The following is a 25,041-nucleotide window of genomic DNA, read 5'->3' as shown; positions in this document are numbered from 1 at the left end:
GGGAATGTTTTGACTGGCATCATCCGGTCCATTATTTACCCCTTGGGAATGTTTTGACTGGCATCATCTGGAACATTCATTACCCAATGGGAATGTTTTGACTGGCATCATCCGGTCCATTCATTACCCCTTGGGAATGTTTTGACTGGCATCATCCGGTCCATTATTTACCCCTTGGGAATGTTTTGACTGGCGTCATCCGGTCCATTATTTACCCCTTGGGAATGTTTTGACTGGCATCATCTGGAACATTCTTTACCCCTTGGGACTGTTTTGATTGGCATCATCCGGTCCATTATTTACCCCTTAGGAATTTTTTGACTGGCATCATCCGGACCATTCTTTACCCCTTGGGAATGTTTTGACTGGCATCATCCGGAACATTCTTTACCCCTTGGGAATGTTTTGACTGGCATCATCCGGACCATTCATTACCCCTTAGGAATGTTTTGACTGGCATCATCCGGTCCATTATTTACCCCTTAGGAATGTTTTGACTGACATCATCCGGACCATTATTTACCCCTTGGGAATGTTTTGACTGGCATCATCTGGAACATTCTTTACCCCTTGGGAATGTTTTGATTGGCATCATCCGGTCCATTATTTACCCCTTAGGAATGTTTTGACTGGCATCATCCGGACCATTCATTACCCCTTGGGAATGTTTTGACTGGCATCATCCGGAACATTCTTTACCCCTTGGGAATGTTTTGACTGGCATCATCCGGACCATTCATTACCCCTTGGGAATGTTTTGACTGGCATCATCCGGTCCATTATTTACCCCTTAGGAATGTTTTGACTGGCATCATCCGGACCATTCATTACCCCTTGGGAATGTTTTGACTGGCATCATCTGTAACATTCTTTACCCCTTGGGAATGTTTTGTTTGGCATCATCCGGACCATTCTTTACCCCTTGGGAATGTTTTGATTGGCATCATCCGGTCCATTCTTTACCCCTTGGGAATGTTTTGACTGGCATCATCTGGAACATTCTTTACCCCTTGGGAATGTTTTGACTGGCATCATCTGGAACATTCTTTACCCCTTGGGGATGTTTTGACTGGCATCATCTGGAACATTCTTTACCCCTTGGGAATGCTTTGACTGGCATCATCCGGTCCATTCTTTACCCCTTGGGAATGTTTTGACTGGCATCATCCGGACCATTCATTACCCCTTGGTAATGTTTTGACTGGCATCATCCGGAACATTCTTTACCCCTTGGGAATGTTTTGTTTAGCATCATCCGGACCATCCATTACCCCTTGGGAATGTTTTGACTGGCATCATCTGGAACATTCTTTACCCCTTTGGAATGTTTTGACTGGCATCATCCGGAACATTCTTTACCCCTTGGAAATGTTTTGACTGGCATCATCTGGAACATTCTTTACCCCTTGGGAATGTTTTGACTGGCATCATCCTGTCCATTATTTACCCCTTGGGAATGTTTTGACTGGCGTCATCCGGACCATTATTTACCCCTTGGGGATGTTTTGACTGGCATCATCCGGAACATTCTTTACCCCTTGGGAATGTTTTGACTGGCATCATCCGGTCCATTCTTTACCCCTTGGAAATCATCCGGTCCATTATTTACCCCTTGGGACAGGGAACATTCTTTACCCCTTGGGAATGTTTTGACTGGCATCATCCGGTCCATTCTTTACCCCTTGGAAATGTTTTGACTGGCATCATCTGGAACATTCTTTACCCCTTGGGAATGTTTTGACTGGCATGAACCGGTCCATTATTTACCCCTTGGGAATGTTTTGACTGGCATCATCCGGAACATTCTTTACCCCTTGGGAATGTTTTGACTGGCATCATCCGGTCCATTCTTTACCCATTGGAAATCATCCGGTCCATTATTTACCCCTTGGGACAGGGAACATTCTTTACCCCTTGGGAATGTTTTGACTGGCATCATCCGGTCCATTCTTTACCCCTTGGGAATGTTTTGACTGGCGTCATCCGGACCATTATTTACCCCTTGGGGATGTTTTGACTGGCATCATCTGAAACATTCTTTACCCCTTGGGAATGTTTTGTTTGGCATCATCCAGACCATTCTTTACCCCTTGGGAATGTTTTGTTTGGCATCGTCCGGACCATTCTTTACCCCTTGGGAATGTTTTGACTGGCATCATCTGGAACATTCTTTACCCCTTGGGAATGTTTTGTTTGGCATCATCCGGACCATTCATTACCCCTTGGGAATGTTTTGACTGGCATCATCTGGAACATTCTTTACCCCTTGGGAATGTTTCGTTTGGCATCGTCTGGACCATTCATTACCCCTTGGGAATGTTTTGACTGGCATCATCTGAAACATTCTTTACCCCTTGGGAATGTTTTGTTTGGCATCATCCCGACCATTCATTACCCGTTTGGAATGTTTTGACTGGCATCATCTGGAACATTCTTTACTCCTTGGAAATGTTTTGACTGGCATCATCTGGAACATTCTTTACCCCTTGGGAATGTTTTGATTGGCATCATCCGGACCATTATTTACCCCTTGGGAATGTTTTGTTTGGCATCATCCGGTCCATTCTTTACCCCTTGGGAATGTTTTGACTGGCATCATCTGGAACATTCTTTACCCCATGGGAATTTTTTGATTGGCATCATCCAGACCATTCTTTACCCCTTGGGAATGTTTTGTTTGGCATCATCCGGTCCATTCTTTACCCCTTGGGAATGTTTTGACTGGCATCATCTGGAACATTCTTTACCCCATGGGAATTTTTTGATTGGCATCATCCAGACCATTCTTTACCCCTTGGGAATGTTTTGTTTGGCATAACCACTTAATGGTCAGTTGTAACTTTTTTGTCTGCTCTGCTTGCTCAGGCAACTCTTCGGTCAGAGCCTGCCCATGTCCAGTTTAGTGAAATGAAAACAGACGAAAGAAGTTCAGCTGCAGAAGCAACTGTAAGTACTCTGTCTTCTATGTTGTGACAGGGTGATCTTAGAACATTTCTTGTAAAAACAATAAAAGAACTCCACCCCCCCCCCCCCCCCCCCCCCCAAACTCAGGGTCTCTTGACTGCCTGATTCAATTCCTCCCACTCTGGCCATGATGCCCTTCTATGAATATGATTTGTAAATCTTATATCTGGCTCTTTTTTGTCTTACAGGTCAGTATTATTGTTGGCAAGAAGACCCTGTATTTGTACAACCTGAATGACCCTGAGAATCCTATTGAGCTGGCGTTTCAGGTACACACAACAGGGTTGAAGATTCTGCATGGGAAACGGAAGAGGGGAAAGATGGGTGGGGACAGATACTACCTGAAGTTTGTGACTGTTAGAAGTGTAGGGTATAAGGGATTGATACAATTTTGGCTAAGTAATGTAGTGGGTATCTAAATATGTCTATCATATATAGGTCTGAATTCCTAAAATATGTATGAAATGTTTATTGTCTTGATAAATCATACACGAGAATTCATACAGACTAATCGAGACATGTTTCTAGTTGACTGTTTGAATTACTCGTGAGTGATTGGCCAGGACAAATATTCCATACAGTACATATTTTGGGTGTTCATGGTTTTAGTGGTTGTGCTGTAATCTTTGAATTGCCAATGATGGTGCAATTGTAGTGTGTGCATATCAGTTGACAACACGTGACAAAAAAATTAATGTATCATATTAGACCTCTACTTGACCATTTGTTTTTCTTTCATTATTTCTTTACAGTCTCGCTATGGTAACATCATCGCTTACAGATGGTAAGATTTAAGTTTTACTAACCTTATTTTCAGCTTTGTTGGCCTGAGTTTGAAATAGTTTTCATTTCATTAACATAAAGTTTGATGTAGTCCTCTGGGACTGCCAGTTTTCAATGATTTATATGTTTTGCAAATTCAGGAACAGCAGTTGATAAACCCATTCTTGCAGGTTTGGTGATGGTTATATCATGATCGGGTTTTCTAATGGGTTCTTTGTTGTCATCTCAACTCACATGAAAGAAATCGGACAGGTTAGTACTACGTAATTCTGTAAAATAGAATTAGTGTCTGAATTAGTGTAAGATGCATTGACATACTGAACAGCATGGATAAAAATATTATTTCAACACGGATAAAAATATTATTTCAACACTTTTACGAACAACTTTATTTTTTAATTTCACAGTATCTATGGAAAGCTTTTTATTTTTTTTTAAATAAACCAAAAAATATGTTTATGTAATAAATCTGAGATAGTGAAGCATGAGAGCAAAAAAGGAAAACAAATTATGGAAAAAGTCTTTTTTTGCATGTGTTTGTAGATACAATATTTATCAGTAACTAAAACCACTAAAAAACACTCTTGTATTTAAAAAAAAATATATCAAGAAATAGAATATGCTTAAACAGTATCAATACATATATATGAATCAATACAAAAGCCCAAATAGTCATGATCGTAAACTAGAAGAATAAATACAATGCACCAAAACTGGTATTTGACTCTGCCAAGTTTTCTGTCAGAGGGCTTATCGGCTTAAGTCTATCTACCCTGGGTGTATTTATAGTGACGCCTTTTTTGTAGTAGGAACCCACGTAGAGAAGTGTAATTTTTTTATCTACAGTATAGCGCACTATTCTAGAAAATGCTAAATGTAAAGATTTACCTTCTTCAGTCTGCTCTGAAGAAGTCTTTTTAAAGACGAAAATTTGGCAGAGCTGAATACCAGTTTTTGGTGCATAATAAATATATATGGGTGTGTACTGTATGTTTTTAGGAACTTTTTCAAACACGTGACCACAAGGACGTGTTGACCGACATTGCCATCTCTACTGAGCTCAACAAGGCTGCCTCATGTGGGGATAACTGGTAAGTTTATGTGGGATTTTCAATTCTTGTTTAGTTCCCACAATAGCCCCTCCTTTTGCTTGATTTCCTGATTGCAAGAAACGAGGAATCCTGTATTACCGTGTATCTTTATGCTGTTGTCATAGCAGGTGCAAGCTACACTATAAAAGGGCTAAGCACTTAGGAACCGCACTATAAAAGGGCTTAGCTTCGCCCCATGTTGCGTGGGAAGCAAGACTTTTTAGTTGTGTTATCGTCAATAATTTGATCCTTTTTCACTGTAAATTCCTGCTCGTTGATTGGTAATCCATTGTTAGTATCCAGGACAAAATAAACCGAGATAACGAAAAGAAAAGTGCTTCAAAAGTTGAGTTTTGGTTTCGCTTCTCATGGGCAAACAAGACACGGTTGACTAAAATCCGGAGCTCCGCACCACGTGGCAGTTTACTGACAACTAAGCCTTCCATGGACGTGATCAAGGCCCCTTTTTAGTGCGGGTCCATGTTTAAAATGACAGTCATACATACTGTTGTAAACATCTTGGCCTGAATAGCACTCCTTCAGGAGTGTTACCCTGAGGGTAAAGGGAAGATATTGAGGGGGGATTCAGTTCTACTGAAATCTTTGGGACTGTTAAAGAGAGTGCACCAATATATTTTTGTTTTACTCTAAAGGGGCTACGAAATGCATCCTGAGTCAAAATCTTTCTTCCCTATTAAATGAACACTCCCTTTATAATGCAATATAAAAAAATAACATGGCATTATTCTTATCTCTTTGTTATCATAGTTTTTTTTAGGATAATGAATACTTATATTGCAACTCTAAGATATTCAATTATTTATGGAAAAATGTAACTATAACTCTTGTGAATTATACAGTATCATTGCCATGTGTATCTGAATTCCCCTGAATTTCCATTTGAATATCCCTGAATTGCCATGCATCTGAATCTCCTGAACTGTCATGTCTTTCTAAATCTCCTGAACTGTCATGTCTTTCTGAATCTCCTGAACTGTCATGTCTTTCTGAATCTCCTGAACTGTCATGTCTTCCTGAATCTCCTGAACTGCCATGTATCTGAATCTCCTGAACTGTCATGTCTTTCTGAATCTCCTGAATTGTCATGTCTTTCTGAATCTCCTGAATTGTCATGTCTTTCTGAATCTCCTGAACTGTCATGTCTTTCTGAATCTCCTGAACTGTCATGTCTTTCTGAATCTCCTTATTGTCTGTAGTGTGAAGATCCACGACCTGGTGGAGATGAAAGAGATCTATGCTATCATAACTCTTGAGGATGCTGGTGGTAGGTTGTCAAGAGATTTTTTCATTAATAGGCGACATGCACTAACAAATCACATGACTTTTTGGGTGTCAAACTCGCACTTGCTCCAGCTTTTAGTGGCCAAATCACAACCAAAAAGCAACTTATTCAGTGCTTATTATCAGCCAAAAACCTTTTTCTCTGTCTATAAATACCTATTAACAAACTTCAGTAGATATCTAGTAGCTTATGTAACTACCTATACATACCTATTAACCAACTTCAGTAGATATCTAGTAGCTTATGGAACTTCCTATACATCTCTAGCTGGGGAGGGGAGAAAAAACAGAATATGGTGATTATTCTTTAGGGTGAATGAATGGCATTCATTGAACTGCTTGCTCAACATTTAAACTTAAAAATAGACAGAAGTCAGTGATATCCGCCACAGGATATTTAGTAACGACAACTACATACAGTAAAGTTACAAACACGCTACACGCTACCGTAATGGCTCCAATAAGCGCCTTCCATCAATAAGCGCCTGTCCTAAACCTTCTGCATTTCAATGAAGAGAAGAACTGTTCGTTTTATTATTTTGTAAATGGGTCTGATTTTTTTTCCCACTTCTTAAATGAGCACCTTCCTCGTATAAGCGCCTCGCCTTGGAAAAATTTGAAGAAGCGCTGCGCTTATTTGAGCTATTACGGTAACTTTATCATGCAATAGGGCAAGCTTTTTTTGTCTTCGTAAAATAGTGACGAATGAAAAACAAACGTACGGTGCAGTTATGCGTCCTGGAATGACCACAAAGGATTACAATGCAGGTTTAATCCAATACAGCCCAAAAAACACAAGGATGGTATCCTGTTTTATACTTTTAGTGGCTAACTAGTATTGCACATGTATGGTCATGTATGTTGTTCTTGCTCAGGTGGTTTGGACACAATATCTTGGACTGATGATGGTCAACTTCTTGCCGTTAGCACACAGAGAGGTGAGCTGTCTTTATTATGTTGGCGTTTGTCGTCAGCACACAGATAAGTGAGCTGTCCTTATTATGTTGGCGTTTGCCGTTAGCACACAGAGAGGTGAGCTGTCTTTATTATGTTGGCGTTTGCCGTTAGCAAACAGAGAGGTGAGCTGTCCTTATTATTTTGGCGTTTGCCGTTAGCACACAGAGAGGTGAGCTGTCTTTATTATGTTGGCGTTTGCCGTTAGCAAACAGGGAGGTGAGCTGTCTTTATTATGTTGGCGTTTGCCGTTAGCACACACGGAGGTGAGCTGTCCTTATTATGTTGGCGTTTGCCGTTAGCACACAGAGAGGTGAGCTGTCTTTATTATGTTGGCGTTTGCCGTTAGCAAACAGGGAGGTGAGCTGTCTTTATTTTGCTGGCGCTTGCCGCTTGCACACAGAGAGGTGAGCTGTCCTTATTATGTTGACGTTTGCCGTTAGCACACAGAGAGGTGAGCTGTCTTTATTATATTGGCGTTTGCCGTTAGCAAACAGGGAGGTGAGCTGTCTTTATTTTGCTGGCGCTTGCCGAAGGCCTTTGTCGCAAAATAAGGCTTAAATTTAATGCCTTACCAGAGTCGCACCTTTCTAGCTCGATTAAGGCTCGACCTTAGAGTGCTTCCACAGTAAACGTGGGCTTGAGTTTCACGGTTGAGTTTCGCCAAAATAACGCGTGCTAACATCGTACTTTTTTACTGTCAAACTTTTCTAGGTCGACAAACCTTTCTAATGCGACTCTGACAAGCCGTTAAGTCTTGTCCTAATTCATAGTTTCCAGCCCTGAACTCTATAGCAGGATTATGACTTATTTTATGCTCCAGGTGCCATTCATGTCTATCTGACGAAACTCCCTATCCTGGGATATGCCAGCGGAACACGACTTGCCTACTTAACTGCTTTGCGAGAGGTACACTCTATGCACATTATAGTGAGAAACTAGGTGTTTGTATCCGCGTTTATATTCCAGGATACAACCTGTCAATTATATGCACAATTACCCTCGGAAAAAAATGACTGGAAGCCATATTGTCCAACAAAATCTCCACTCAAATGTTAAACAAGGTCGACGGCAAAGTATAAGATGTATATTGGTTTCAAGTTTGCAGGAAAGTTTGGGTTTCAAGTTTGCAGGAAAGCACCTCAACAATCCTTTTCGATTTTCATTGCCGACTTTATAAAACATGCTTTTGTTCGAAAACATGGTTGCTATTGGGTGACCTCTTTTCTGATAACAGAGTGATGTCACCAAGCTTATAACTTCTAGTGAATTCTCAGAATATCTGCTCACTTGTGCAAACTCACGCTTGCTTCCTTTTTTTAGATGACAGTGGTGGATAATGTTTCGCAGGTGAGTATATTGTGAATACGCCCATTTCAAATATGGTTGCACCCTGTAATCCATGTATGTTAACCCAATGTGCTTAATAGTTATCAAATAAATGAGCAAGTACATGTATTAAAATCCAGGTGGGGATAACTGTAGCAATCTTGTGGAAAATATGAAAGTGTAAAATGCAGAGTTCTAGTGAAATTATGTAGTAACGGTTTTTCAAAGTGTGCGGCGGCCATTGTGGAAAAGGGCCTATTCAGCTCACCAGTCTGACGCTTCTATGACTTTTGTGGCAGGAGCGACCACAGAGCGTTGACATCGTTGTGGAGCCAACATTTGTCTCGCTGGGGCCTTACCACTTGGCCGTGGGCATGAACAACAGGGCGTGGTTCTACATGCTTGGGGATAAAGGTAAACTTTATTTAAAGGGGCCATTCTTTTAGTTTTCCATGAACAATGGCTTACTATAAATTTGGCACTACAGGAGAGACGGGACAAAGTGTAAAGAATGGTGTTCTTGGTCACCCTCCTGGTATATACAGACCGTAGGGTTTTCGGCACTGATCATACATGTGCATTAGTTATCTGTGTTTACTATATGCACCATTGATAGGACTTGCAACCTCTATAATTAAGACGTTTAGTAAGGAGGATGAGACAACGATGGCAAAAAACAATTGAAATTCTCAGAGAATCGAATAGCCGTTGAACTTTGGTCGCGCCAAGGTTAGCAAGTGAAATAAACCGAAATGACAAGTCGGCCACGATCAATTTTAGCTCCTGTCAAAAACCGTTGAGTGTTACTCATTTTCTCTAGGAACGGAGCAGCTGAAAGACCGGGAGTACCTGGGTACAGTCAACGCCATCCATCTGAATGCAGACTACGCTGCTGTTCTGTTTGAGAACAAAGTACAACTGCACCTTGTAAGTATAGGACGTAGTACAACTGCACCTTGTAAGTATAGGACGTAGTACAACTGCACCTTGTAAGTATAGGACGTAGTACAACTGCACCTTGTAAGTATATGACATAGTACAACTGCACCTTGTAAGTATAGGACATAGTACAACTGTACCTTGTAAGTATAGGACATAATACAACTGCACCTTGTAAGTATATGACGTAGTACAACTGCACCTTGTAAGTATAGGACATAGTACAACTGCACCTTGTAAGTACATGACATAGTACAACTGCACCTTGTAAGTATAGGACATAGTACAACTGCACCTTGTAAGTATAGGACGTAGTACAACTGCACCTTGTAAGTATAGGACATAGTACAACTGCACCTTGTAAGTATATGACGTAGTACAACTGCACCTTGTAAGTATAGGACATAGTACAACTGCACCTTGTAAGTATAGGACATAGTAGAACTGCACCTTGTAAGTATAGGACATAGTACAACTGCACCTTGTAAATATAGGACATAGTACAACTGTACCTTGTAAGTATAGGACATAATACAACTGCACCTTGTAAGTATATGACGTAGTACAACTGCACCTTGTAAGTATAGGACATAGTACAACTGCACCTTGTAAGTACATGACATAGTACAACTGCACCTTGTAAGTATAGGACATAGTACAACTGCACCTTGTAAGTATAGGACGTAGTACAACTGCACCTTGTAAGTATAGGACATAGTACAACTGCACCTTGTAAGTATATGACGTAGTACAACTGCACCTTGTAAGTATAGGACATAGTACAACTGCACCTTGTAAGTATAGGACATAGTAGAACTGCACCTTGTAAGTATAGGACATAGTACAACTGCACCTTGTAAATATAGGACATAGTACAACTGCACCTTGTAAGTATATGACATAGTACAACTGCACCTTGTAAGTATAGGACGTAGTACAACTGCACCTTGTAAGTATAGGACGTAGTACAACTGCACCTTGTAAGTATAGGACGTAGTACAACTGCACCTTGTAAGTATAGGACATAGTACAACTGCACCTTGTTAGTATAGGACGTAGTACAACTGCACCTTGTAAGTATAGGACATAGTACAACTGCACCTTGTAAGTATAGGACATAGTACAACTGCACCTTGTAAGTATATGACGTAGTACAACTGCACCTTGTAAGTATAGGACGTAGTACAACTGCACCTTGTAAGTATAGGACGTAGTACAACTTCACCTTGTAAGTATATGACGTAGTACAACTGCACCTTGTAAGTATATGACGTAGTACAACTGCACCTTGTAAGTATAGGACATAGTACAACTGCACCTTGTAAGTATAGGACGTAGTACAACTGCACCTTGTAAGTATAGGACGTAGTACAACTGCACCTTGTAAGTATAGGACGTAGTACAACTGCACCTTGTAAGTATAGGACGTAGTACAACTGCACCTTGTAAGTATAGGACATAGTACAACTGCACCTTGTAAATATAGGACATAGTACAACTATACCTTGTAAGTATAGGACATAGTACAACTGCACCTTGTAAGTATATGACGTAGTACAACTGCACCTTGTAAGTATATGACGTAGTACAACTGCACCTTGTAAGTATATGACGTAGTACAACTGCACCTTGTAAGTATAGGACGTAGTACAACTGCGCCTTGTAAGTATAGGACGTAGTACAACTGCACCTTGTAAGTATATGACGTAGTACAACTGCACCTTGTAAGTTTAGGACGTAGTACAACTGCACCTTGTAAGTATAGGACGTAGTACAACTTCACCTTGTAAGTATATGACGTAGTACAACTGCACCTTGTAAGTATAGGACGTAGTACAACTACACCTTGTAAGTATATGACGTAGTACAACTGCACCTTGTAAGTATAGGACATAGTACAACTTCACCTTGTAAGTATATGACGTAGTACAACTGCACCTTGTAAGTATAGGACGTAGTACAACTACACCTTGTAAGTATATGACGTAGTACAACTGCACCTTGTAAGTATAGGACGTAGTACAACTGCACCTTGTAAGTATAGGACATAGTACAACTGCACCTTGTAAGTATAGGACATAGTACAACTGCACCTTGTAAGTATATGACATAGTACAACTGCACCTTGTAAGTATATGACATAGTACAACTGCACCTTGTAAGTATAGGACATAGTACAACTGCACCTTGTAAGTATAGGACATAATACAGCTGCACCTTGTAAGTATATGACGTAGTACAACTTCACCTTGTAAGTATAGGACATAGTACAACTGCACCTTGTAAGTATAGGACATAGTACAACTGCACCTTGTAAGTATAGGACGTAGTACAACTACACCCTGTAAGTATAGGACATAGTACAACTTCACCTTGTAAGTATAGGACATAGTACAACTTCACCTTGTAAGTATATGACGTAGTACAACTGCACCTTGTAAGTATAGGACGTAGTACAACTACACCTTGTAAGTATATGACGTAGTACAACTGCACCTTGTAAGTATAGGACGTAGTACAACTGCACCTTGTAAGTATAGGACATAGTACAACTGCACCTTGTAAGTATAGGACGTAGTACAACTGCGCCTTGTAAGTATAGGACGTAGTACAACTGCACCTTGTAAGTATATGACGTAGTACAACTGCACCTTGTAAGTTTAGGACGTAGTACAACTGCACCTTGTAAGTATAGGACGTAGTACAACTTCACCTTGTAAGTATATGACGTAGTACAACTGCACCTTGTAAGTATAGGACGTAGTACAACTACACCTTGTAAGTATATGACGTAGTACAACTGCACCTTGTAAGTATAGGACATAGTACAACTTCACCTTGTAAGTATATGACGTAGTACAACTGCACCTTGTAAGTATAGGACGTAGTACAACTACACCTTGTAAGTATATGACGTAGTACAACTGCACCTTGTAAGTATAGGACGTAGTACAACTGCACCTTGTAAGTATAGGACATAGTACAACTGCACCTTGTAAGTATAGGACATAGTACAACTGCACCTTGTAAGTATAGGACATAGTACAACTGCACCTTGTAAGTATAGGACGTAGTACAACTGCACCTTGTAAGTATAGGACATAGTACAACCGAACCTTGTAAGTATAGGACGTAGTACAACTACACCTTGTAAGTATATGACGTAGTACAACTGCACCTTGTAAGTATAGGACATAGTACAACTTCACCTTGTAAGTATAGGACATAGTACAACTGCACCTTGTAAGTATAGGACGTAGTACAACTGCACCTTGTAAGTATAGGACATAGTACAACCGAACCTTGTAAGTATAGGACGTAGTACAACTACACCTTGTAAGTATATGACGTAGTACAACTGCACCTTGTAAGTATAGGACGTAGTACAACTGCACCTTGTAAGTATAGGACATAGTACAACTGCACCTTGTAAGTATAGGACATAGTACAACTGCACCTTGTAAGTATATGACATAGTACAACTGCACCTTGTAAGTATATGACATAGTACAACTGCACCTTGTAAGTATAGGACATAGTACAACTGCACCTTGTAAGTATAGGACATAATACAGCTGCACCTTGTAAGTATATGACGTAGTACAACTTCACCTTGTAAGTATAGGACATAGTACAACTGCACCTTGTAAGTATAGGACATAGTACAACTGCACCTTGTAAGTATAGGACGTAGTACAACTACACCTTGTAAGTATAGGACATAGTACAACCGAACCTTGTAAGTATAGGACGTAGTACAACTACACCTTGTAAGTATATGACGTAGTACAACTGCACCTTGTAAGTATAGGACATAGTACAACTGCACCTTGTAAGTATATGACGTAGTACAACTGCACCTTGTAAGTATAGGACGTAGTACAACTACACCTTGTAAGTATATGACGTAGTACAACTGCACCTTGTAAGTATAGGACGTAGTACAACTGCACCTTGTAAGTATAGGACATAGTACAACTGCACCTTGTAAGTATAGGACATAGTACAACTGCACCTTGTAAGTATATGACATAGTACAACTGCACCTTGTAAGTATATGACATAGTACAACTGCACCTTGTAAGTATAGGACGTAGTACAACTGCACCTTGTAAGTATAGGACGTAGTACAACTGCACCTTGTAAGTATAGGACATAGTACAACTGCACCTTGTAAGTATAGGACATAGTACAACTATACCTTGTAAGTATAGGACATAGTACAACTTCACCTTGTAAGTATAGGACGTAGTACAACTTCACCTTGTAAGTATAGGACATAGTACAACCGAACCTTGTAAGTTTAGGATATAGTAAAACGGACTACCGACTCTCGTGTAGCCGTAATTTTTGCCCGTCTGTATGACACTTTTACCTCAGGATTCGGGGTTTGTCTACCGCCTCTCATTTGGGCTTATCTTCTGTCATTCTATCTTTCTTTCATCACTATTCTTGCTCCTCTAGATCGAGGGCGAAAACACGGACACCTCGGATGAGCGTGAGACTCGGCTCTTCCCAGACAAGAGTAGCCAGGGGAAAGCCACGTGCTGCGCACTTACCTCTGACTTTCTTATCTATGGCACAGACGTGAGTAGATGCTTGTCGTGTGATAAGCCAATCAGAAGCGTTGATAGAATTCGGGCCATTTAGAATAGGGCTTACGTCGCGAGAGAGGTCGCGAGGGATCTAGAACACGGTTTCGTCCGCTGATGCACAGACGGCATATTTTTCCGGATGCGACGAATGGTACCGCTAGCGCCACCTCAATGGCCATAAAAGTTATCATCGTCAGCACCACCCCCACACCCCCCACAACTATAGCTATATGTAATGCGTAATAAAGACAGTATTAATCCACGTCTGGTTTATAATTCTTTGTTCTTCTCAACTAATTTACAGAATGGTGGGCTCCACTACTTCTTTATTGAAGACTGGCAGTTTGTCAATGAGTTCCGACATGTCGTTGGTGAGTGTTCAATAAACATGCTTCTTAAAGGCGGACAGCAACAGGGGGTAGAAAATGTGTGTTTGTAAATACCACACCACTAGTAGGGTCCTTGAGTAAGCCTTTATGATGGACGTCTTGGACGTTCAGAGACGTCTTCTTGAGTCACGCTAGATGAGATTAATTGAAGTTTGGAAAACGAAGTGCAAAAACAAAATGTGACTATAACAATTTGAATTATTCATCTAGAAATAGATTTAAAACATAATCGGCCCAACGGAATATCGGTATATTTAAAAGGCGGGATGCTTGAAATCCGATTTTTACAGCATATTCTAGTATCGCCTCATCTTTTTTTTTCGATAAATCTCAATTATTCAGCATTCGGTATAGCATTGCATTTTACGCTTCTGTTTTTGTCAATAAATCTCAATTATTTTGCGTTCGATATAGCATTGATTGATTTCAGAATTATAGAGAGATCGCGTAAATAATGATCGCAAGGCAGCGCTGCCCGAAATTCTTTACCACGCATCATACCATTATCTTGTGTACAGGTATCCGTAAGATCTTTCCAGACCCCAGCGGGACACGACTCGTGTTTATAGACGAGAAAAGCGATGGTTTCGTCTACAACCCGGTAAGCGCAGGTGACGCATTCACACTCATATTGAGCGAAAACAGCTACTTTGGTATCCATTGCTAATGAAACTATGGGGAGCCTAGTTGGCGCAGTAGGCAGAGCGTCGCTCTGTAGTGCCTGTGCCTCTCAACACAGGTTTCCCGGTCGCTCTGTAGTGCCTGTGCCTCTCAACACTGGGTTCTGGGTTCGATTTCAGGTTCCGACGTGAGTTGAGTTAGTTGGTCTCGCCTTTGCTCTAAGGGTTTTTTTTCCGGGTTCTCCGGTTTTTATCCCTCCACAAAACCAACAATTTCGATCTTAGCTGGGATCCGTGGTCAGACATGAGTTGTATGGTGGCTGCCTGAATCGCCTTCCCATGCCTTCAACTCGACTACGTCTGAATCTGCGCTCTCGTAATTCAGCTTCCCAGCTGCAATGAGAGTGATTAGCTACTCCAATTTATTTATTTATTTACTTACTTACTTACTTACTTGCTTGCTTGCTTGCTTGCTTGCTTGCTTGCTTGCTTGCTTGCTTGCTTGCTTGCTTGCTTGCTTGCTTGCTTGCTTGCTTGCTTGCTTGCTTGCTTGCTTGCTTGCTTGCTTGCTTGCTTGCTTGCTTGCTTGCTTGCTTGCTTGCTTGCTTGCTTGCTTGCTTGCTTGCTTGCTTGCTTGCTTGCTTGCTTGCTTGCTTGCTTGCTTGCTTGCTTGCTTGCTTGCTTGCTTGCTTGCTTGCTTGCTTGCTTGCTTGCTTGCTTGCTTGCTTGCTTGCTTGCTTGCTTGCTTGCTTGCTTGCTTGCTTGCTTGCTTGCTTGCTTGCTTGCTTGCTTGCTTGCTTGCTTGCTTGCTTGCTTGCTTGCTTGCTTGCTTGCTTGCTTGCTTGCTTGCTTGCTTGCTTGTTTATTCATTCATTCATTTATTTATTTATTTATTTATTTATTTATTTATTCATTTATTTATTTATTTATTTAACTCTTGATTACTTAGGTCAACGATGCCACTTTTGAGATCCCCAACTTTTCGCCTACGATCAAGGGGATTGTATGGGAGAACTGGGCTCTAGATAAGGTATTTGTGCAGTTGAATGAATTTTAATATCAATATTGTCCCCGATATACTACTTGCTTTCGCACGGCAAATTTTACTGGCCTAGCTACCCGATTGCACTGCAATAAAACTATGCGATGGGAACGTGAGCTCACCTTACGCCTGTGACACTGTTGCTTGCAGGACGTGTTCTGTGGATACGATGATGAGAAAATCTACACCTACATATTCTACAAGGAAACCATCACGGGTGAGTCTGCACAGTCTCTCGCTCAGACACAGGTTCCCTTTAAAAGAGCTAGACACGATAAGCTTCTATCTACAGCTTCGCAAGTCTTTTTAAAATTCCGTGACAACCATAAAGAGGATCCAAACTTATAAATCTGTTTCTTACGTTTAAAATGCCCGTAGCATCAAACTCGTAATTTCCGGGTTTAGTTTAGGACTTGAAAACGAACCATAGCAAGTTTTATTGCCATACGTCGGGTTTTCGTGGAGTTTTGCCGGCTTTTAAAAAATAAAAATAAAAATATCGCACTCTCGAGTGGAAATGACCCAACTTTTCGAAAGCGCCAGGCGTTCCTCGTGGATTCAGGAATCCTGAAGAGCACATTTTCTATTATTTTAGGGCCTTGATTTACCCTGTTACCAGAGCAATATCATTATCTTTCTTATTCAATATGATCATCTGTATAATTATAAATAAATTATTTCCGACATAGGTGTCAAATTGTGTATGTTTTTTTAATTACGGCATTTCCCCTTATTTCTGAGGAAAAATGTTCTTACAAAAAAATGGTCAAATTTCGAGATTTTTTCTGATATCATTTGAAAACTCTACCTATTCTTCATCTTAGGATAAGTAAATATTAAAAACAAGTTACTGGAATTTGATGCTAGGGGCACTTTAAGCTTCCATTTTAGACTCATGTACAATAGTCACGCCACCATAAGTCACGCCACCGTAAGTCACGCCACCATAAGTCACGCCACCATAAGTCACGCCACCATAAGTCAGCTACCATAATGATGCACAAAATTGTCAATCAATATGCCTGTCCCCGGGTAAATAAAACCTAAAAAACTCTTTCTATGATTATCTTTATGAACAAATAGAATGTATACTTTACAAAATCCAAAACGGGTTTGCAAAGTTGTACCACAATCTTATTCATATCTCTATAAATAAAAAGACATGCGTTGCGATCGTTGTTCCATTATTAGGTCCCCACTGTATCATGGCGGGCTCAACCAAGCTCCCATATGCGCAGAAACCGCTGATGCTCTACGACGGCGAAATGACGTGTCAGACGCTCAGTGGAAAGGTACGTGATGCGACAGTAGCGAGACATTAGATAAGATGACGTGACTCGCGTTAAGCGACGGTGAAATGACATGTCAGACACTCAGTGGAAAGGAAGCACTTTAGACGACACAAGCGTGACACTAGATGGCGTGACATCCCATCATGCAACACGCACTTAGTACGATGGCTAGATGACCTGTCATACGCTTAACATGAGGAATCTTGGATTCCCCTTTTCCATGTGTCATTAATCGTAAAATATGGGCAGTTAAGACTATTCTAATACTAAAGACACGCCCAGTTCTCTAGGAAGCTGTAGAGGGGAGACAGTGATTGATTTAATGTCTGTGTTCAGACTGCCAAGGTGACGCTGTCGACTCACGTGTTTCATGAGAAGCCTCAAGACCTGCCGCAAGAAGACGTGAGTAGAATAAGATGCTAGGGGCTCATTTCAGAGTAACTTGCGATACAAGGTCTTTCCAAAAAGTAGTTCATGCTCAAATACAGGGATTTCATGCTCAAATATTGGGAGTCCATACTCAAATACAGGGTAGTCCATACTCAAATACAGGGGAGTCCATACTCAAGTAGAGGGAGTCCATACTCAAACACGGGATAGTCCATACTCAAATACAGGAGAGTCCTTACTCAAATATAAGGGAGTCCATACTCAAACACGGGAGTCCATACTCAAATATATGGCGTCCATGCTAAAATACTGGGAGTCTATGTTCCGCAAAGAAAAATATGTTTGATAATAGATAGGGATAATGCTGCAACTCCACGTGAGCATGTTTATCGTAATCACCAGCTCTTGTTGCCTCCTCAGCTCAAAAATTGCTTCAGCCAGTGTCTTCTCCTCAAGCGGTAAGTGTTGGTTATTCTCGACAGCTGCTTTAAATATACGCCTTTAGAACTTAGCTTGATCTGTCAAGCTTGCCTCCATAGGTTTATAATTCAACGGTGTATTGAAAATATAGGCACTAGGCTCTTATTGAGCTTCTCTTATTGTAATAAACAGTGATGGTCACCATATTGTAATGAATGCATTTTCTCTTCAGATTCAAGGAGGCGTGGGCCGTGGCTAAAGTCATGGACTCACAAGAGGCATGGAAAGAGCTTGGCAAGAAGGCGGTGTCATGCCTTGAGCTTGGCCTTGGTGAGTCTGAGATTCCTGTTGGCTTAATGCTTAACTTTGGCTTTATTAGTGTTGTGTGATTCCCTTGATCAAGGGCGACAAGAGATGTAAAGAGAGCAACCTCAAGACCCCAAACAAGCCGACAAATATCTATGAAGTTAATGGTTGGGTCTTAACCAAAATTTTAAATTCTATTTGTTCTTTACAGCCATCAAAGTTTATCGTAAAATAGGTGATGTGGCAATGGTGCTATCTCTAGAGAAAATAAAGGTAAGTTTATAAATGTATTGTTCCGCATTCCTTTATTTTCTCATAAAGGAATGCGGATCTTAGTCAATTACCGTCATGATTAGTGAATCGACTTAACAATTAAACATCTCATCCAGGGAACTGAGGACAAGAATCTGCTGGCGGGGTACGTGGCCATGTTCCTAGAAGACTACAACGCAGCTCAGGTGATCACTCTTTTATGGTCCTCACCTTCCAGGATTTGAATAACCGAGAAAGAGACCTTGTCAGCCACGTCATTGTTATTGTCATTGTCATTGTTATTGGAAAGCACATAACGTGATAAAATCTTAAAACAATTTTAATACTTATTTAACAAATTCGATCAAAAATATTGTATTGGCTTTTCCAAATCAGCCGATGGAAATGGATGCTAATTTCACACTTGGTTTTGCTAGGATGACAAAATGCCGGCTGGCAGAGGCTGTTTAGATGTACTGCCTTTGTGTTTTGTGGCCGATGTTTGAATGCATATTTTTTTATCAGGACCTGTTTTTGGCCTCAAGTCACCCAACTGCTGCACTTGAGGTGAGCTGAATTTATCTTAGTCAGCGGTAGCACGTTTGATAGTTACCATAGTTCTGTTATAAGGCATGTCGACGTAAGCCAAGTACTTTGCCTCGAAAACACGATATTATAACATTCCACTGTGGATATTTCGCCAGCGTTTTAATATGCTGTGAAATTTCAGATGCGTCGAGATCTCCTTCATTGGGACCAGGCCCTTGAGCTGGCCAAGTCTCTTGCGCCTGAGCACATCCCATACATATCGCGAGAATACGCGCAGCAGCTGGAGTTCACGTGAGTAGCACGTGCCAAAACGCGTGCCCTGACTCGCCAGGTCAATCGTGCTTAAGCACATCCAATACATATCGCGAGAATACGCACAGCAGCTGGAGTTCACGTGCCAAAACACGTGATCCTCGTCACCCCACACACAATAAGCACTCAAAGTCTCCCCAACCATAATAAAGTCAAAGTACACGAACACATGCAAACTTTTGCAATTCAACACACAACACGTGACCCTCGTCAACCAGTCTAATCATCACTACCGGTGAATTTTAGTAATCAGTCCTCCCGGTCAATCCCTAAACAGTAACCTGGCTTATCACACAACACATGACCCTAGTCATCATTTACACAATAAGCAATCAACGTCACCCTAGCCATAATGGCATCAAAGCACAGAGCGTTTTAATGTTAAAACCTCAAAACTTTCGTAACCAGTAAACCTAACAACCCGCAAGTCCATCAGGTACCGTATGATGACAGCACTTTTATCGTTTATCTTCAGCGGTGACTACAGTAACTCTTTAATCCACTACGAAAGAGGTATCACCAAGCTACCAGAGGTAAGACCCTCCAGCATTTCGCTAAACGTTGTTGAAGACAGGGCTTTGTTATCATTTAAATACAAATGTTGAAGCGGGAAGCACACAGACCTCTTTTTATTTGAGAGTGTCAATACAAGCTTTTTTATGCTCTATTAACCTACCTCCCCCTCTCCAATTACCCACCCCCTCCCCCCTCCCTCTATAGCTGATTGGACTTATTACGCTAATCATGTGTATTTGATATCGTAATACAGAAGCGTGACCATGACGAGGCTTGTGTGGGCGGCATGGCGCGAATGGCGATACGAGTTGGCGATATCCGCAGGTGACTATGATCTCGTAGCTATTTTTATGGGCGTGCTTCCTCTTTCACAGTCTCTCAACAACCTCTCAAATGGATCTGACTAACAAATAAATGTTTGTCCATGCTCGTGTTGTGTTTCAGGGGGGTGCAATACGCAACTAAGTGTCCTGGACGACAGTTGAAAAAGGAGTGTGCAGCTATCCTAGAGTCAATGAAGGTAGTAGGATTGCGTGACAAATTGTTGTCCTTGTTGCGTGACGTATTGATGTCCTTCTTGCGTGACGTATTAGTGTCCTTGCGTGACGTATTAGTGTCCTTCTTGCGTGACGTATTGGTGTTCTTCATGCGCGACGTATTGGTGTCCTTTATGCGTGACGTATTGGTGTCCTTCTTGCGTGACGTATTGGTGTCCTTCTTCCGTGACGTGTTGGTGTCCTTCATGCGTGACGTATTGGTGTCCTTCTTGCGTGACGTATTGGTGTGCTTCATGCGTGACGTATTGGTGTCCTTCATGCGTGACGTATTGGTGTCCTTCATGCGTGACGTATTGGTGTCCTTCTTGCGTGACGTATTGGTGTCCTTCTTGCGTGACGTATTGGAGTCCTTCTTGCGTGACGTGTTCGAGCCCTTGTACGTCCTTGTCATGTTCGTGTCATTGTATGTCTTGCGCGTCATGTTCGTGTCCTTGTATATCTTGCGCGTCATGTTCGTGTCCTTGTATATTTTTCGCGACTTGTTCGTGTCATTGTATATCTTTCGCGACGTGTTTGTGTCATTGTATGTCTTGCGCGTCATGTTCGTGTCCTTGTATATCTTGCGCGTCATGTTCGTGTCCTTGTATATTTTTCGCGACGTGTTCGTGTCATTGTATGTCTTGCGCGTCATGTTCGTGTCCTTGTATATCTTGCGCGTCATGTTCGTGTCCTTGTATATCTTGCGCGTCATGTTCGTGTCTTTATTTGTCTTGTGTACGTGCCATCGTGCGTGTTCGTGTAATGTTGCGTGTTGTGTTCGTGCTATGCTGTTCTTTGTATTGTACTGCATTGTGCTGGCAACATGTTGTCTGTCTAACGCGTGTCGTGTGCGTGCTTCCTAGCAATACTCGGAGTCTGCCTTACTGTACGAGAAGGGTCAGTACTGGGACAAAGCAGCCGCTGTCTACATGAAGACCAAAAACTGGTATGTTTTTTACATCGACGAGCTAGTTCATAGAGCCGTACATTTGACGCTAATCATTCACATGTGTCTAGCTGTCAGAGTTACTCGTTCAGACTGTTGTAGTGCTTTCCCTATACGGTGAAACTCCGTTTTAAAGCTTACGACACAGTAGGCTAATTTGTACGCTTGTATTAGCGAATTCAATCGCTGCGCCAGCGGATCAGGTCGCCAGTATCGTACGAATAGACGTCTAGATATCGTCGAGATATTCTCCAACGCGGCAGCAGACAGACCTGACGATTTTTTAGTGGCGATTGTAATTCGCTGATACGAACGTAACCAAATCGCCTGGTGCGTCTAGGGGTGCGTTTTTTTCCTATCATTCTGGAATGGGAATGGTCGGTAGAGAATGTTCAGAATGGCATTCGGGTCATTCTGCTACAGGCAGCAGAATGGGTAAAATGGCCTTCATTCCATTCCGGAATGGGAACGCGGGATAAACTAACGCGCGGTTTTTCTATTCTATTCATTCTCATTCAGGAATCACAAGTAAAAAAACGCGCCCTTAATCTCAAGGACATAGGCTTTATAAAGACACTTAACGGGGTTCCATTGTATTCGTTTACCTGCGAAGGGTCCGATTTTATAGCTGTTATGTAACTTATGGAGCGTCATCATTCACAGGGCTAAAGTTGGGGAACTGCTTAATCACGTGACGTCACCCAAACTCCACGCACAATATGCCAAGGCTAGGGAGGCTGATGGGAAATATCGCGAGGCTGCTAAGGCGTATGAGGCTGCCAAAGACTACGATAACGTGATAAGGTACACCTGGTAACAAAGTGTTATTCCATCTTTTTTTGTTGTTGTTATGATTAAGTTTCGACAGCATATCGTGCAATTCCATCAAGTTTTTAGTTAAACCGCTTGTACTTGTCATTGGTACAGAATCAACCTGGACTTCCTTCAGAACCCCGAGGAGGCGGTGCGGATAGTAAAGGAGACTCAGTCTGTTGAGGGAGCCAAGATGGTCGCCAAGTAAGTGACACCGACAGCGCAAGACTAGTTCCAGTACCGCGCGGTTAAACCAGCCTTTTTGTTTTGAAATGGCTGGGTTTTACCGGCGAACTGTCACATTTTGGCGAATGCTAAAAAAACTAGATCAAACCTAAGGCTAAAATTTTCTTTATGACTCCCTCATTATCAAACAAATCCGTCTTCTTTTGTATAGTATGGTTTTAATTCTGTACAGTAAGTCAAAACAGCGACCGAAGTCAGCCTTTCGTACCTTTACTCGAACGATTCAACACTGAGATTTTGTTTGTTTTCGCCAGAACACGCGCATGCGCATACGTTATTCAGCACTATCAGTGATACTAGCACCTAACACACCCACAATCATCAACAACAACACCACCACATAAATTTGCATTCCATAAACTATTGCCATCGACAACACCATCACATCACCATCGTCACAAATTATTTTTAGCCCAGGGGCTATGGGATGACACTAAAGGGAAAGGAAAAAAAACGCGCCGCTGGGGGTCGAGATACTCATTTGCTAGGCGGCAGTTACAAAGCGCGTCGTTTGAAAGTGGTACGAGGTAACGCGTACAGAACACAGCCAGTTTAGGAAGGAATACTTGCTTTATACAAAAATAACAAGACATTGGACATAATTTTGGAGTAAAGTTATCCTGTAGCCCGTGTTCGCCGCAACACATTAAAGCGACATTGTCACCAGTTTTCTTCCGGTCGATTACGTAGCAATCCCCGATGATTTTTAACAGAAAACGCGAAAAATATTACAAAGTGGCAAAAGCATTGTGTCTTTTGGAAGTTTCTGTGAGGATGTGACTAATAGTTCGGAGCAGATGGCCTGTTTAATAGCGCGGATTCTAATAGATTATTTTGTCTCTTGTCGGTTGAGGTTTCCGTCGGCCCTCCGGAAGTAAACTGGTGACAATGCGGGTTTAAATATCACCAACATTACCACATTTATCACATGACCATCGTCACAGCCAGCGATCCTGCAACATTAATCTTCGTCACAATCATTATAAACATCACAACAAGCATAATTTTCACGATTCGGTCTACTATTTTTTTCCATACAGACACTATCATTACATTATCTACCTTTTCGATGTTAGTTTTTTAATATCTTAGTTCAGTACTTTTGGGTCTTACTCTTAGGGGGATCTGTTTTCTTTCAGATTTTTCCAGAATCTTGGCGACTTTGCGTCGGCGATTCAATTCCTTGTGCTATCGAAGTGCAACGATGAAGCATTCCAGCTTGCCCAGGTCTGTTTCTATTCATTTAATTCTTTTCTTTGTCTAACTTTTAACCTCCCTCTATTTAATGCTCTCTTCGGTATGTGCCCTTTTTTTAAAAACAGTCGCTTTGTGTTTTTTAGACTCATAACCAAATGGAGCAGTATGCGGACATCATAGGTAAGCAGAGAAGCCAATGCAAATCCATTCCGTATCTATTCTCCCATGCTATAAGTTCAGCAGTTGACCCAGATACATTAACGCAATTGTGTACTGGGCATGTTTGTCATAAGATCGATGGTTGCCAAGGTGACGTTTACATGTTTTACGCATAATTGATGGTTGCCAGGATGACGTTTGCATATTGTACTAATGATTAAAGGTTGCCAATGTGACATATGCATGCTTGACTTCTGATTGTTGTCAAGGTGACGATGCTTCCAAAGAGGACTATTCAAGCATCGCGCTGTATTTTGAGAATCAGAAGCAGCACTTCTTGGCGGGCAAGTTTTACCTAAAGTCATCCCAGTTCAGCAAGGTAAGCCTGTATTTAGCATTTTACCATACCTGTACTAAAGGAGCATCCTCTTGATTACACATTTCCGTTTTAGTTGATGCAATATCTGCTGTGAAAACGTGGTTTAAAAATTGTATAAAGCAGACCTTTGTATGAAGAAGAGTATTCCTCATAGCCCTCCAACTAATATAAACCTCTTTTTTAACTATCTGTCCGCTTGCGTTTTCTCGTAAAAAGTCTTACAAATGTAACGGTACCCTTTCCAGAGTTAGTGCTTTTAGGAAAAATAAATCAATATTCGGTTGCCGTTTCTGATAAATAATAGCTCCCCTGGTAAAGTGACCTTTACCAGGGGCATAGCTAAATCACCCTAGACAGGGCGAGTTTCGGGATGAGGAATGAGGGACATGATTTTGTCAGCTTTTCTGGTTAAGGGGATAGTGGAACTCCTGTGATCAAAGCGTTGTACCTAAGGGGGCTATGAATCCAGGTAACTCATTGTAAATACGTTTTACTTACTGATCAGGCTCTAAAGCACTTCCTTAAATGCCCGGTGTCAGAAGACGGAGAGTCTGTCGAGCTATCAATCGAGACGGTACGTACCTCTCTAGCAGAGCACCAGGTACTTGCTACAGATGACGCTGTGGCTCTGTAATCTCATCTCACTTGAGTGGATACACACTCGTTCAACATAAGATGTTTTCCCCTCGAAATTGGATAGAGAAATACTTAGATAGAACA

The 25,041-nt window shown here is 41.4% G+C and overlaps 1 protein-coding gene across 1 annotated transcript in view; it reads left to right on the top strand.

Annotated features, from left to right (window-relative positions):
• Positions 1 to 25,041, top strand: part of LOC116601466 (WD repeat-containing protein 19) — a 37,578-nt gene that overhangs the window by 7,418 nt on the left and 5,119 nt on the right. Inside the window, exons 8-41 of the mRNA XM_048733377.1 lie at positions 2,866 to 2,946; positions 3,153 to 3,233; positions 3,717 to 3,748; positions 3,918 to 3,999; positions 4,747 to 4,838; positions 6,056 to 6,123; positions 7,016 to 7,078; positions 7,918 to 8,003; positions 8,418 to 8,444; positions 8,723 to 8,837; positions 9,244 to 9,350; positions 13,827 to 13,949; positions 14,262 to 14,328; positions 14,865 to 14,947; positions 15,916 to 15,996; positions 16,159 to 16,225; positions 17,200 to 17,300; positions 17,637 to 17,702; positions 18,111 to 18,148; positions 18,343 to 18,440; positions 18,628 to 18,689; positions 18,806 to 18,874; positions 19,194 to 19,235; positions 19,399 to 19,508; positions 20,005 to 20,062; positions 20,299 to 20,369; positions 20,490 to 20,565; positions 21,445 to 21,527; positions 22,191 to 22,331; positions 22,455 to 22,544; positions 23,726 to 23,813; positions 23,927 to 23,963; positions 24,212 to 24,321; positions 24,827 to 24,895. Coding sequence (XP_048589334.1) covers positions 2,866 to 2,946; positions 3,153 to 3,233; positions 3,717 to 3,748; positions 3,918 to 3,999; positions 4,747 to 4,838; positions 6,056 to 6,123; positions 7,016 to 7,078; positions 7,918 to 8,003; positions 8,418 to 8,444; positions 8,723 to 8,837; positions 9,244 to 9,350; positions 13,827 to 13,949; positions 14,262 to 14,328; positions 14,865 to 14,947; positions 15,916 to 15,996; positions 16,159 to 16,225; positions 17,200 to 17,300; positions 17,637 to 17,702; positions 18,111 to 18,148; positions 18,343 to 18,440; positions 18,628 to 18,689; positions 18,806 to 18,874; positions 19,194 to 19,235; positions 19,399 to 19,508; positions 20,005 to 20,062; positions 20,299 to 20,369; positions 20,490 to 20,565; positions 21,445 to 21,527; positions 22,191 to 22,331; positions 22,455 to 22,544; positions 23,726 to 23,813; positions 23,927 to 23,963; positions 24,212 to 24,321; positions 24,827 to 24,895 — 2,664 coding nt within the window. The remainder of the gene's footprint in view (positions 1 to 2,865; positions 2,947 to 3,152; positions 3,234 to 3,716; positions 3,749 to 3,917; positions 4,000 to 4,746; positions 4,839 to 6,055; positions 6,124 to 7,015; positions 7,079 to 7,917; positions 8,004 to 8,417; positions 8,445 to 8,722; positions 8,838 to 9,243; positions 9,351 to 13,826; positions 13,950 to 14,261; positions 14,329 to 14,864; positions 14,948 to 15,915; positions 15,997 to 16,158; positions 16,226 to 17,199; positions 17,301 to 17,636; positions 17,703 to 18,110; positions 18,149 to 18,342; positions 18,441 to 18,627; positions 18,690 to 18,805; positions 18,875 to 19,193; positions 19,236 to 19,398; positions 19,509 to 20,004; positions 20,063 to 20,298; positions 20,370 to 20,489; positions 20,566 to 21,444; positions 21,528 to 22,190; positions 22,332 to 22,454; positions 22,545 to 23,725; positions 23,814 to 23,926; positions 23,964 to 24,211; positions 24,322 to 24,826; positions 24,896 to 25,041) is intronic.

The sequence above is a fragment of the Nematostella vectensis genome, chromosome 10 (genome assembly GCF_932526225.1).
Source record: "Nematostella vectensis chromosome 10, jaNemVect1.1, whole genome shotgun sequence".
Lineage (NCBI taxonomy): Eukaryota > Metazoa > Cnidaria > Anthozoa > Actiniaria > Edwardsiidae > Nematostella > Nematostella vectensis.
Note: the sequence above shows the minus strand (reverse complement) of the source record. Positions and strands in the feature narration are given on the sequence as shown.